Source organism: Numenius arquata, chromosome 1 (assembly GCF_964106895.1).
Source record: "Numenius arquata chromosome 1, bNumArq3.hap1.1, whole genome shotgun sequence".
Taxonomy (NCBI): domain Eukaryota; kingdom Metazoa; phylum Chordata; class Aves; order Charadriiformes; family Scolopacidae; genus Numenius; species Numenius arquata.
Genome location: NC_133576.1, coordinates 97,208,588 through 97,223,189, shown reverse-complemented (window position 1 = coordinate 97,223,189; position 14,602 = coordinate 97,208,588). Strand labels below are relative to the sequence as shown.

Genomic DNA, 14,602 nt, shown 5'->3' with positions numbered 1-14,602 from the left:
AAACAACCCAAAAACCAACCTCACAAACTTTACCAATATTCATAGCTATCATAGCTATAAGATAAAGAAGGAGTTAATCAAATCATGTGAAGAATTCAGGAAAAAATGTCCCCCTGCCCATCACTGGCAGCCCCTCACACCCCTGCACGGGAACAGCACCAGCAGCGCTGCACCTTCACTGGGGAGAAGTGTCCCCTTCCTCAAGTATCAGATACTAGGCTACTGCCAGGGACTAAGTATCAGATTGAAGGGATAAATAGTCTGTTCTGTTGTAGTAAGTACAGTCCAAAGATCTCAGCTTCTGATTCATAATATTTACCGATAAATAAATACCGTAAGATGGATATTAAAGTTCTGTTATTGCGAGCGGCTGGAGCCTTTCAGGTTTTTTTAAGTCTGAGGAAGCCACCTCCAAACCTTTTACTCCTTCTTTATAGTTACTACAATTTATCCTCCGGCCTTCCAGAAGTCGTCTTTGCTTGTAAAACCTACCATATTTCTGCTGATTATATTTTAGTAATCTGTGGCAAGAAGGAAGGTCATCAATATAAACCACAGATACTATATATTTGACATTCCTTCCAGCTGCACTTGCTGACCTGCTCATTTAAAATATCTATGGTCTGTACTAACCTATCTGTTGAGAGGTGAGATACTCCTTTAATTAATATAAACAGAAAAAACAAAACAAAACAAAACAAAACAACAATGCAAGTGTGCAGCATTCAGTAAACAAGCACATGCCAGGTCCAAATAATGTGAGAGGAACAGAAGCTAGCAAAGAGAGACTGAATAACTGCCACGTAAGACAGGCTTTGAAGAAGAATTGTTTCATGTTCGGCATCTTTCCCCTTTATACTCAAAAATCAATTAGGTTGCTTTCCAAAATTTGCAAATAGCTTCCAAACAGTGCAAATAATTCTCCCCTTTAAATATGAATGTCAATGAACTCATTCAAAATCATCTTCAAATGTCAGAAAAGATTAACATATCCCAGCCACAGGAGGGAGGTCAGAAGAAGGCACACGCTTTTAGTCTTTACTCGGGTGGGCACGATCCAAAGCCTAAGACTATGGGAAAACTCCACGAAGAGACCCAGCATGGTAAAATTCCACGACAAGTGCTCAAAACACAAGAGACCAGAAACAATCTGGGATCAATAGCTTCCAGGTCATTAATCCTAGGCAGGTGACATCCAGTGCACAGTTCGCTACTCTCTTTCACGCAGACGTTCAAGAAACCTGACTCGATTGGCATCTAGTAGCTTTAAATATTTTCCACGTTTTGCCTTTATCCTTCCCCTATTTGTTTGGCATATGGCTTTCTAGCATCCCATTAATGTCAAACCATTTAATCGGAATGTAAGCTAAATGCACAGTTTGCTATTTCCTGGATCTCTGTTTGGCAACCAGTGCTTTTTATGAGGAAAATAAAAGCAAAGGTCAGTATGACCAGAAAAGAAAAGTCATCTTCCATAACGGAAGCTTATTTTTCCAGTGAACTGATACAGAAGCCTAATTTAGAAAAAGGTCCTTTAGTATCATGTTATTATTAGTAGTATCACAAATAAACACAGAAACCAATTCACTTTACAGACCTCTACATTAAGCATTCAATAGAAAATCCCTTGGTGTTTTATTGATTTTTGTTTTATTGATTTTTTTAAATAGCAATATCACAGTTAAAATGTATCATTTTGGTGAAACACGTCTAAAACTTTTCCATCTCAAAATAAGTTATTACAAATTATTTCCACAGCAACTGGCAACTAACGATTCAATCCATTTAAAGAACAACAAAGTAATGGCTTTATTTGGATGCCTTTTTTGATTAAATAACGTATTAACCTTGATGAAGCTTTCCAAAAAGGGATTAGCGTATTTGAGTGCATCAGCTGATTATGAGACAAATATAACAGTGATAAGATGCTGGTTCAAATTTTTTGAATCCGATGAGTATAACAATTTAGCCGCTAGGATGGAGTTGGCTCATACAGCTTCCATCTAAACAGTAAATGTCCACCCAGGATACAGAAAGACATCACCCGGCTAAAGTATGCAATAACCCAGAGTCTGGAAAGGTCGCTTAAATCACTAAACTGAGTAGATCAAAATATCCCGCGTAATTACTCTAACATCAGAAATAATTAAAAATAATTCATTTGTAAGGAAAGAAGAATCAGAATGAAATGCATTGGAGGGGAAACCCAGAAAGTAAATACAGTTTTATCTTCTGATGATATCATCCATTTTGACCAAAACTCACTGACCCACTTTGCTTTATTTGTCTATACTGTAATAATACATTTTGCATACCTATTGTATACCCTTTCCATTAAGTTATTTGCTTAATGGATGTATAAATAAGTCTACTACAATTACGCTTTTTAAGGGTCAAATCCTATCCACTTCTGAACCCACTACTGTAATTTCTACTGCGCTGGATGATAACACAGCAGACCTCAGAAACAGCTGAAACACAGCCGATTCTGTGCCGTTGACATAATCAACCCATGTTACAACCAGGCTGCCAAACCTTTTTACAGCCCAGCCAAGTCCAGGAATTGGTGTCCCTGTACTCTCCCTCCCTCCCCTCCAAAACAAAAACAAAAAAACAAAAACAAAAAAAAAAGTTTCTTTTTTTTTTAAATTTCACGTGTTCAAATTACAATTCACACAGTACGACCGTGGCAAAATAAAACTTCCATCCGTTTATTTTAAGGATCACATCTTGGAACTGGCGCAGAGTTGTTACAAGTTACACGCCACACCAAAAAAAAAAAAAAAAAAAAAAAATCGTCTAAGAGCAGCTATTAATATTCATGTTGATTCCACATGAAAACAACAGCAGAGTTACCCGAGCAGCTACAGTTCTGTCAGCGCTTGGAAGTTATTCCAGGCTGTTTTGTCCTGCTGCCCTGAATATTCAGGAACTTCAGCCAGCCAGCCAGCCACGGCTACTGCAGAGCGAGTGCCCTGCTTCGCCTGGCTCCCTGCTGACGAGTCCCAGCTACCCTGGGATAACTGGGAAAGGAGGGAATGTCACACACACCCCCCGCCATTAGGGATGGGATGGGATGGGAAGGAGCACGGCATCGCATGGGGTTAATTCCCCACGTGTTGGCTCTTGCCTGCACCTTGAAATCTGACAATAGGAAAGCGAAAGGAGCCCGCTCGCTTTATCTGCGCGTACTGGGGAAAAAAAAAAAAAAAAAAAAAAAAAAAAGTAGCATCGGGACTTCGCCTGCCGCCTCTTTCGCTCCGGGGGAAGTTCCCACCGCCCCAGGACCGGAGCTTTCCCCCCCACCCCCCTCTCCCCCCGCCCCGGATCGAAGCAGGGGGAGCCCCCCGGGAACTGGAGGCGCTCCCGCCCGCTGGGCTCTCGGGGTCACGGCAGTTATGCGATCCCTTCTCCTTATCAAGCAGATTCAGCCCCGTAACCTACAGAGGGAGAGAGAACGCAGCCCCACGCTCCCGCCCTCCCTCAGTTGCAAAGCGGGCTGCTATTGCAGCAGGAATTTCCCCTCGTGCCAGATCCTGCGCTCCCCTCCCCTCCACACCCCACCACCACCACCCCCCCCCAAAAAAAAAAAAAAAACAAACCAAACCCCACTCCTCCCCGGTTGTGCCAAGTTTGAGGCATCACCTCTCCCACCCGCCCCGCCTCGACCCGCGACGAGCGCGGTGGTACCCGCGCATCGCCCGCAGCCGGAGCGCTGCCCTCCCTCCCTCTCTCCCTCCCTCCCTCCCGCCCCCGGCGCCATCCCCGCCACCGCGCCCGCCTTATTCTGCGCGGTAACAGGATTCAGCTTTGCCAAATCCCTTCCGCGCTCCCGCTGACCCCCGTCGCCCCCTCCCCGGCTGGCAGGCTGCGGGGGGGGGGGGGGGGGGAAGGGAAGCGGGAGATGCTCGCACCTGCTCCTCGGGGACCGACACCCCCCCCCAGCCCATGGAGGGGAGCAGGCCAGCCCGGCCGCCTGGCACCTCTCCCCGCTACCCCAAAGCAAACCAGCCGCCACCACCTCCTCCTCCTTCTCTTCGCATTCTTCCCGCCCTCCCGCCCCCCCGTCCCCGTCCCCGTCCCCCCCCATCCCCGTTCGCCATGTGGCAACTGCCTCATAGACCTAATACAAAAAGTGCACGTGCCCCTTCGGATACATGACAGCAGCTGATGGCCAAGTGGCCTCCACCCGCCCCGGATAGGGCCCTCCGCCCGGGAGGCAGCTCCGCGCCCCATCCCATTGACGCGAAACACGAGTGTCTGTGTACCCACTCCCCCACGCCCCCCCCCCCCCCAGGACCGCTCCCCGCCCACTCCTGTGCACCCTTCGGGCAGCTTTTTCCCAGGGTTGCCCGTTTTAAAGCTACATCCAGGGACAAACTGGAGGAGAGGGGGGGTCGGTCGGAAAGCACTTTTTGTCCCCGCTACCCCCTCCCCACCCCCGCCGCCCCTCCGCTCCCCGCGTAAGGAGCGCGCTGCGCTGCTCGCGGCCGCCCCGGGGCCCCCACCGCGGGGAGCGAGAAAAGGGGACAATGACAGGGCGACACTTGGGCGGCACGGAAGGGGGAGGTGGGGGGAGCAGAAACAACCCTTCTCCTCCATCTCTCCCTCCGTCCCACCAAGAAGCGGCGCAGCCGGCCGCGGAGGGGGCCGGGCGGGTGGCCGGGGCAGCGAGGGAGGGGACGGAGGGCATGTGGCCGCAGGGCTCGGGCCGACACACACACACACACGCACACACACACACGCACACAAACACACACACAAACACACACACACACACACACCCCTCCTTCCCCTTTCCCCGGCGTGGCAGCGGGAAGCGGCGCAGCGCCGGTGCGGCCCGGGCGGGGGTGGGACGGGGGCGGCGGCGTGGTTTGGAGGGGGGTTAGGAAGGGGTGGGGGGGGACCCGGCGGCGGGGTGTGCTTGTGCCTTGCGGCGGTTACCTGGCGTTGGTGCAGTCGTTGTAGAGGGTCTCGAAATCCTTCCTGGAGATGAGTTTGCAGCGGTTGACCCCGGGCTGGATGGCCCCCAGCCCCCTCAGGATGCGGACCTGCTCCACGTTGCAGACCACGGGCGTGATCTCCAGCCGCTTCAGCTTGGTGTAGACCGTGTGCAAGCCCCCCACCAAGTGCTTCAGGAAGAGGTCGAAAGCCTGGGGCAGGCAGATGAGCTCGCAGCCCTCCACGGTGAAGGAGGCCACTTTGGCCCCCCTCAGATCCACCATCTTGCACTCGTTATTCTGGGGGGTGTTCTCCACCGGGGACGGGGTCGAGTAGACGGGCTTGCCGGGCAGGCTGCTGGCCGCGCCGGCCGCGCTGGCATTGGGAGTGGAGGTGCCGCCGTTGCCGCCGCCGCCGCTGCTGCCGCCTCCGCCGCCGCCGGTGCCCAGGCTGGGGCTGCCGCCGCCGCCGCTGCTGCCGTTACCGCCGCCGCCGCTGGTGGTGGAGGTGACTGTGGCCGCCGCCGCCGCCGCCGCCGCTGCGATGGGCTCCGGCCGGAATAGGTTTGTCCCCGAAGCGGCCGGCGGGGGAGCGATGGACGGAGACGGAGAGGAGGTGGCCGACGAGGAGGTGGTGGTGGTGGTGGTGCAGGCGGCAGAAGTTGAGACCGGAGGCTGAGGGGGGACCAGCTGGGTCGGAGGGATCAAAGCAGCCGGTACGGCCATGGTCACATATACGGCGGAGGGGGGCAGGGGGAGGGGGGGAAAGTTCCCACACACGCACACGCAGGGGAAAGGGGAAAAATTTAAAAAAAAAAAAAAATATTGGGAAAAAAAAAAAGAAAAGGAGGAAAGGAGAGAAGGGAGGAGGGGGGGAGAGAAGAAGGGGGGGATAACCCCGGATCAGGTGCTGCTGCGAGCGAGAGAGCAGGGGGCAGAGTGAGAGAGAGAAACGCACAAAGTGTCCCGCAAGTGGGGACGGAGGAGGAGGAGGAGGAGGAGAAGTCCGCTCCGGGCGGCGGGGCTGGGGCCGAGGGGAGGGGGAGGGCAGTTTCTTTTTGTGGTCCTTGCTCTAGCACCACGTTAAAGACGAAGGTGAAAAGGAGGAGGTTTGAAGGACTTCGGTTCTCTCTGGCAAGTACATTGATCAAAGATTGAGAGGGGAATGACAGAGAGAAAATGAGCTGGGAAGTGCTGGCTGCCGCCGCCGCCGCCGCTCGCTCGCTGGACGAGTTGTTGTTGTCACACGGTGCGGAGGGGAGGAGCTCCGGCAACTTGAAATACCCTTTGAAGCAGCAAAAGGCTCACTCACTAGTATTAACCCAAATTATCCAACCAGGAACCCGGAGCAGGGAAACAGAGAGAGAGAGAAAGGGAGAGAAGTCCCTCTTCCTTCCCCCCCCCCCCTTCTACCCACCCCTCCTCTTCAGGAACCGTTAGATTACATGTTTCATATTTCACCCCACCAGAGACGAGATGTAATTTTCCCAGCCCTTTTTCAGCAGTCGCTTGTCAACACAGTTTGTGGAGAAACACGAGCGTCTCCAGCGTTCCCCCGGAGCCGGCTTGGGGGGGGGTTGGGGTTGGAGCGGAGAAGCCGGGGGGGGTGGGGGGAGTGTGGGAGGGGGGTGGGCTGGCCGCACACCTTGCCGGGGCTGGGTCAGGGACACCCCCGGACAAAAGCAGAAACCTTCCGACGGGTCTCGTTGCTCTTCTTCTCCTTGTTTTTTCTCGGGACAACACGAACGCTTCTCCCGGCGGGGTGGGAGTTGCCGCTGAGGGTCCCGGCGGCGAGCGTCGAGGCCCCTCTTTATTGCGCGGCCGGCGGGGGCTTGCGCGGGGCGCGCAAGGGCAACATCTACAGGGGATCGAAGAGGGACGGGGCACGCCGCCGGGAAACCGCACCGAGGGGGCTGCGGCGGCACCAAAGTTAACTTAGGAGAGGGGAAGGCAGGCACTGCCGCGCAACAGGTGGCGGCGGCGCGCAGAAAGCGCGCAGCGGCGACACCACACACACACACATCCCCCCCCCGCGGCCAGGTAGCGCGCAAAGTCAGCTGCTGCGCTTGCCCACGCATGCGCAGTGGCGCCGCCGGCGGGGACGTGCCCGGCCTGGCGTGGTCCCTGCCCGTCGCCGGAGTTGAGGATGGAGTTGTCACACGTGTTTTGGCAGACGGGTGTGCGTGGGGCGTTAGGGTCGGTGGGGGAAAACCCGAGGGCCTTGTTCTGCCTCGTCTTGAGGGCACTCGGCTTTTTTAAAGGCGTGAAGAAATGGCCACTCGTAGAGATGGGCCGGCGGCAAAAATAGCCTTTGGTGCGTACATAATTCTTCCAGTTTTAAAAATATACACTGTGTACTTCATTAATTGTGATTCATGTATGTGCTCATAGCTGCTTTTTTTTTTTGTAAAAAAAAAAGAGTATACTATTATGTGAGATATGACTCATGGCATGACACATCTACAGAGTGGATAATCTCAACTGGAGTAATTCAGTGCAGAGGAATTTCCACATTATCAGATATAAACTATTCTCATATGATCTACTTGCTTATTGTACTTCAATCTACGGGAACTTGTGTTCTAATGCCAGTAAAGATGTGCTTTGCTAGTGAAATTTTAGCTATCCTGCACTAAAATCTTTGAAATTGGCAGATAAACCCAAGAAAATACAAAGTGGCATTTTGCTTTGAAGTCTTGTGTCTCCGTAATTGTGCAGAACACTTCTTCAAACCATTTTTAGGTGTTTTTCAGAACGTTTCTCTGGAGGAGCTTGTACAACTTGAGTTCCAGTGTCAGGATCTAGTGTTGCATAAAACTTGTAATTCAGAAATGTAAATACACTGCATCTTTCTCCTCTCAGTCGTAGAAAACCAACTCTGTCCATATTTTCTTTGCCTCATCTATCCTTTTGCATCTCACTTTCTCTTACACCTTGTGAGGACAGAACAGATGCTTGAGAAGATCAGGACACAGCCAGACACACGTGATATTGCCGCTTGGAGATCTGAGTGAACTCTGAATTAGGAAACCTTGAATTTCATTTGTTCTCTACCTTCCCTACAACATGATGCACACCAGCCCTTTGGCTTTTCTTCTTGCTGTGTGCCCTCATGGATATATAATCCCCATAGTTCAACACCATATAAAGAAAATGTAGTTTGAAAGGGTTTACTACCACAGGTTTGGGTTAACCTCGATCATTTCAATGCAACAATGGGATTAGAAACCTAGAAAGAAAGAGATTTATGAAAAGGTCCAAGATTCCTCAAAGCTTCTGGCTTGGTAAGTGTTTCTAACGATTATGGGGAGCGACGGGATTTATCTTTAACTCACACATACACTCACACGCTCACATAAACACACCAACAAATCCCGAGGCTGCTCCTTGTAAACTTTTTTAGATTGCATTTCTCTTGCTCGCTGACCCTTTCATGTAATGATATTGTTGGGTGTTTTCTTTTTTTTCTCCCTGAGTTGGTATCAGCAAAACTCAAATTACTGTAACTGATATTTGAAAATTCTCCCTGTGTCAAGTGAAGACTTATGGTGCTGAAATCAATAAGACTGTTTAAAATTCAAAGACCTGCAAATCGTTCTGTTTGTCCTTTGATAGGGCCTGGGCTGATTAAAATGCGACCAAGAAAGCTTAATTGCTGCACTAATTAAGAAGTCTTTAATTTCTTTCCTGGAATATTGTTTGAAGCAGGGTTTCTGTTCTGCTCATGTAACTGTTCAGGGCAGGTATTCTCTCTCTGTCTCTCTCTCTCTCTCTTTTTTCCTTTTGACCATTTTGGTTTATTAAAATGTATGTTAAAGCAGCAAGATGTATTGACAGTGATTGTAATTTATTGCTCTAAAAAAAGACTGATATGGAGTTCACTATTTTATTAAATTACAATTTCGAGGGCAGCTGTAAAGGGTAAAATGCAATTAGAAAATGCATTGTAGCTGTTGCGTTTTAAGGATTCTGAATACCTGACTGACAGGAGATAGAATAGTACATCAGCACCCCCTCCCCCCTTCTTCAGTTATTATTGATAATTAAATATTTAAATTCATTCAGAAAAAAAAACCCAGAAAAGTATTTATCTTCTGAACGTGTGTGAAGGAATGGTCCGGGGGGAGGGGAAGCACACAGGAGACAGGCACCTGGTAAGGATGAATAGTGTATTACCGTGTTAAGTTCATCCACAGTATTTTTTTTTTCCCCTGCATTTCTTCTGAATTTATTTTCCTGAGAAACACCTTTCTGTCTCGTATTTTGTCTTATCCTTGTCTAGTGACCTATTTTGTTCACCGGTTTCTGAAGAGAAGCAGCTAAATGATTTCACAAAGCTTTCTGTGTGATCAATAGAGTAATGTTTTAGGTTTAATCATGCTGCATTATAATTCTGACAAACGACTGCTGAGCCGAAGGTTCTAAGAAAGGAGCAAGTACTGGCGAAGAGAAGGTAAGTTCTGTTTTGCTTTTAATCTCCCGGGTCTCGAGCAGCAATCCTCCTTTCAGGAGCAATCTGTTATTTAGAGGGAAGACTGAGAAAGAGGGAGGGACCTCATAGCGAATCCCCCCCTGCATCGCTCAGGAAAATAGACTCATAGAAATGTAAGTCTGTGAATTGGGATCCTTTTTTTTTGCCCTTCCACCAAGGTATTTACTAAACATTGAAAACACGATGAATACAGTTGAGATTGATGTGAAGTGTTGTACCAGTAATAAGAAACTGGATACTGCAGTGCTGTTTTTCTAATTGTTGCATTATAGTCAAATTAGCACAGACCTTGTCCAATACAAATACAAACTGGATTCCTTTCAGTGACAGGACAAGTAGATAACATGCTTAATAGATACAAAGGGAGATTTACCATTCCAAGCACGACGTCACGCTAATTATGTTTACTCTAATTGAAAGCAAGGTTTTGGGGAACCTGAAATTACTCATAGGATATTTTTAATAACTGAATAATAATAAAGTGCAGCAAACGTTGATCACAAACCTTTTGGTCTTTCAAAAATCTATTGGAAAATTAAATGAAAAGTGGAGTTTGGTACAAACAATGCCCCAGGGCAAAAAACAACTAACACTAGATTTTCCAGTCCAGCCATAACACAAATCAATTTGAGCACACTTCTATGGCCAGACTGCCAGATTGTTATGACTGCTAATTCACTCAATCAAACAGTGCATTAGCACACCCGGCACAAACAGCTTTAACAATAGCATACACTTCTGAACAGTCCACCATATATCATAAAAAGTCCAGAATACATGGCAAGGTTGCTCTCACGTTCTGTTTACTGCAATTTGTATTTACGTATGGTGCCTGCTTAACACACAAACACACACACAGAAAAAAAAAAAAAAAAAAAGTGGAAGAATAGAAGGGAAGAAACTTCAGGAGCCATTAAAAATAACTTTTAAAGTCTTTAAAAACGAGAATCTGGGGGCAAGTTATGAGCTGGGCTGATTGTTTAACGTGCATCTCTCAGCTGGAGGGTTGAAAGCGGTGGCTGCGCATCCCCAGCACAAGGACTGGAAGAGGAATTGTTCCGGGCTTGGCAGCTGCCACACGCTCTGCCTAACCCGGTCACTTCAGCGCCAGGGCATCTTTTGCCGGCTTTACTTCCGCGAGTCACCTCGCTGGCTCCGAGGGCATCCCCCGCCCGAGCACAAGGGCAGGATTTAGCCCCAGAGAGTACCCTTCAGTTCTTCCCCTCCTTCCCCAGGAGAAATGGGGTGTTATCTCCGGTGATGCTAGCTGATGCTCTGACCAAGGACGCGCCGTACTGAGACGATGCAATAACCGACGGCTCGGGAACCTTCTCGTCCCTTCCCTCCCTCCCTCCCTGCATCCATCCGACACACACACATACACACACGTACACACCCCCACCCGCACCCACGCACAAGCGCACATATGCAAATTGGGAATACCAAACGCCAATTAAGCTACCTGCTTATTTACGTCCCGTCCCCCCCGTCCCCCCCGTCCCCCCCCCCTTAAGTCGCTGTTCTGACTTCAGTAAATATGTTTGGAGGACACCAACTGAAATGTAGATGTTATGTTGATTTGAGCCTCTGGGTCACGTCGCGGCTCCCAGAGCCAAAATGGTGAAGCGGGTCGGGTTCCCTTCTCGGGCTGGATGGAGCAGGTGAGTGGGTGATGCCCGCTGCCATTCACCTGACAACTGGCAGCCACCAGAGGAAGCGGCGGGACGGGAAGGAAATGACAAACCGACTTCCCCGCCTGAACTAAATGAGAGCTGGAACCGACGGGGAGCCCCTCCGTGATGCCCGAGTTATACTCGGGCTCTCATTAGAGCTCCTCGGTCCAACGTGTTAATTCACCTACCAACAGGTAGGAAAAGTCGCTCAGAGCAATAATTATAAAGTACAAAGCCCCTGCCATTATATTAAAGCGGTGATCTAATCTGAGGTGCCCTTTCCCGTGCTTCCCCCCCACACCCCCCCCCCCGCCCCTTACGGGAATTAGTTCTCTCAGCCGCTCCATCCCTCGCTCCCAACCCAGGCGAATCGAAACACAAGCGTTGGAGAGGCGACCCCGTGCTTAAATGTCCCTGGTTTTCCAGTACGCGCCCCCACCTCCGCCGGTGCCAGGGGACCGCTCGTCCTGCCCCGCGCCCGGGAGCGGCGAGGGACGGCGGCATCCCCCGTGTGTCCCCCGGCCGCGGGGCTCGGGGCGGCCGCCGCCGCCGGATCGGGCCCCCGAGCCCGGCGGGGCGAAGGGCGGCGTCTCGGCAGCCGCTCGGGCACTAATTATTTCCCTTACTAATAATTAAAAAAAAAAAAAAATGCACGATGGGTTCTTTTTCACCTCTAAGCCGACAGCCTGCGTGACGCAGCCTTTGCCTCCCCGAGTCACTTAAGTGAATGAAAAACATTGAAGAGTGTGTGTGTGTGTGTGGGGGGGGGGGGGGGGTCGCCTTTATTATTGCATATTTCAAAAAAGCAGACAAATGTTTTAAATTGTTCTTTTACGGGGGACGGGGACACACCTTTACAAGTCCAAGCCCTTTCTTGGAAAGTTTCAGCCCAGAGCGGGATTTTATAGAGAAACTCTGGGTAAGAGGGGGATGTTATAAATGGAAGTGCTGACACAACCTTAACTATAGCGTGTAAACGGCTATGCTATAATATCCATTAAGCAGAAAGAAAAATAAGATGGCTGATCAATAATTTATACAAAGAGTACCAACTGCAGACATAATAACTGTAATGTTTGCAAAGCAATCTCTCGCTCTCCAGGCTTAACAGTAAACTAGCGGGGCTGTTAATTTCCAACTCCTACAGATAAGAATACAAACAAATTACTTAAACTTGTATTTTTTGCTCGATATTTTGCATGCCTCGGTAGGATAAAATAAAATTTAATTACGGTGCAGCTTGGACTGGTTGAGGAGCCTCCCTCCCCCTTGCTTCCTACCCGCCCGCCTGCTGCTCCGAGAGGACCTTCATGTGCAAAAGCTCCGACCGAGCGGAGGAGGAACAGGTCGGTTGGACGGGCGTTGTCAACCGGTCGACTTTTGGGTCACTATAGTTCTTGGGAGAGTTATTCATACATGGAAACAAAATGAAGCCATTTAACTTCAAAAGAAAGTTGCAAGGTTTTCCCAGTGCCACGAGCTGAAACACAATACCCCCACCGGCACGATAAGCATCAGCTGTCAGGGGACAATGCACTGGCGCTTTACATGCAGGAGGCTACCGGGGGGGGGGGGGGGAGGGAAGTGGGGAGGGTGGTTTAGGGGGGGAAGAATCGGGGGGAAATCTGCTTAAGGGGAAACCAGTCCGTCTTCCACTATCCTAAGCGGAGAGAGGGCGAGCAACTGTTATCTTCATTTGCATGGGAGCCTTATCTCCCATTTCCGTCTACCGTATTTAGATAGCAAAGCAGAGGAACAAAGTCTGAAAGTTGCTAAGTAGGCTCGGGTAACGTGCCGAGGTTTGTTTTTGTTTTGTTTTGGGGTTTGTTTGTTTTTTTTTTTTTGTGTGTGTGTGTTTTTTTTTTTTTTTTGCATGTCTCTAGTACCAAAGAGATCCCTTCTTTGTTAAACAGCAAGACAGAAACATAACAGCGGAGGAGATTTTTTTTAAAAAGTGCCCCTCTCTCCCCCCCGCCCCCCCTTCCCCCCCCCCCAGCAGAGACAAAACAAAGTTACGCTGCCAACCACACCAAAAGAAGCTCCAATTTAACGTTGCGTGTGCAGCTCTTTCGACAGTTTTCAGCTGTCTTTCTTGGGGACTTCATGGATGTTTCGTGCAGTGGCACCGCAGCGACAGAGCTGAGCCCTGAGCTGTAACACGGGATGCTGCTTTGCGAGGTCCTGCTTTTTAAATAAATAAATAAATAAATAAATAAATAGAGGAGTAGGGGGGAAAAAAAAGCAGTAATTTGCCTGCTTGCCTGGTGCTTGCTTCTCCAGTGACCTCTCCCAGCTCAGCTCCAGCAAAGCAAAGAAACATAAATGACAACCGCACACAGACGGAGTCTTTTATACCGAAGCAATAGTTCTTGCCCCCTGCCCCTCTCCCCCCGTGACCGGTTGGATGCAACGTGGAATATCGTCGCTTAGAGAAACACGGTAGAATTTTGCAGCGCCCACTAGTGCCCGTGCGTGGGGGCCGGGGCCGGGGAAGCGGGGCTGCGTATTCAGCGCTCCCCTCCGCACCCCCCCCCCCGCTCCCCGCGGGCCGGCCCAGGGGATTAACGTCCTTCATGGGGAAGGAAACACGGACAGAACTGGGGGAAGGCACAAAGGAATGAGATACAGACAAAATTAAGCTGAAACTCAACCTATTAAGTGTGTGCGTGTTCTTTTTTCATTGTCTAAGTGGAAGCTTAGAAAAAGCAGAAATGGAAAAGTTGTCTTTTCCCTGCTTATTCCATCTCACTAAGCCCCCTCTATTTGAGTAGGGGTGTGAATGGAGCAAGCGTTTCATAAGCAGCATCACTGGGAAGTATTCAAGACCAAATTGGATGGGACTTTGAGCAACCTCGTCTAGTGGAAGTAGTCTCTGCCCATGTCAGGAGGTTTAGAACAAGATGATCTTGAAGGTCCCTTCCAATCCAAACCATTCTGTGATTCTATGATTCTATGATCTTGACACTGTCATTGTGAAAAGAATTGGAGGGACTGCCCGGCTGTAAAGACTCAATGGGAAATACGAACACCACTAGATACGTTTCTGAGTTTTGGATACCCACCTGACACGCAACACTACGTAAGCTCTGTGAGATATTTTCATTAGGCCCCTTCTTTCTTTTTAAGCTGTTTGAGGTTTGTGGGTTTTTCCTTAGGTTTTTTGTTTGGTTTTTTTTACACGCATCATGTTCAGAGACTGTGAATGGGCAGCATTCAGATTTTCTTAAAACTGTTCTCCTTGCTTAGGAGATGAGGATGGACTTTGCAAGGAAGGTGACACATAGCCCTCTTGTCTGCGTAAAAGATGCCAAGTAGATAAGCTTTCACAGTGGTACTGAATGTCTTGAGTATTTGCTTATTGTTTGTTGTGCATTGGGATACTGGATAATGTTCCCAGTGAGATCCAAGCACTTACAATGGCGTCCAGCATAACATGATTTCCCATGCAGGATTCCAAAAGCTGTAAGAGGCAGTTTGAATTCTATCACAAACACTGG

General features: G+C 49.5%; 1 protein-coding gene across 2 annotated transcripts in view; it reads right to left on the bottom strand.

Annotated features, from left to right (window-relative positions):
• Positions 1-5,666, bottom strand: part of DACH1 (dachshund family transcription factor 1) — a 364,785-nt gene extending 359,119 nt beyond the window's left edge. For both annotated transcript variants that reach the window (XM_074159858.1, XM_074159866.1), the window contains exon 1: positions 4,945-5,666. In XM_074159858.1, the coding sequence (XP_074015959.1) occupies positions 4,945-5,666 (722 nt within the window). The remainder of the gene's footprint in view (positions 1-4,944) is intronic.
• Positions 5,667-14,602: the final 8,936 nt, after the last annotated feature.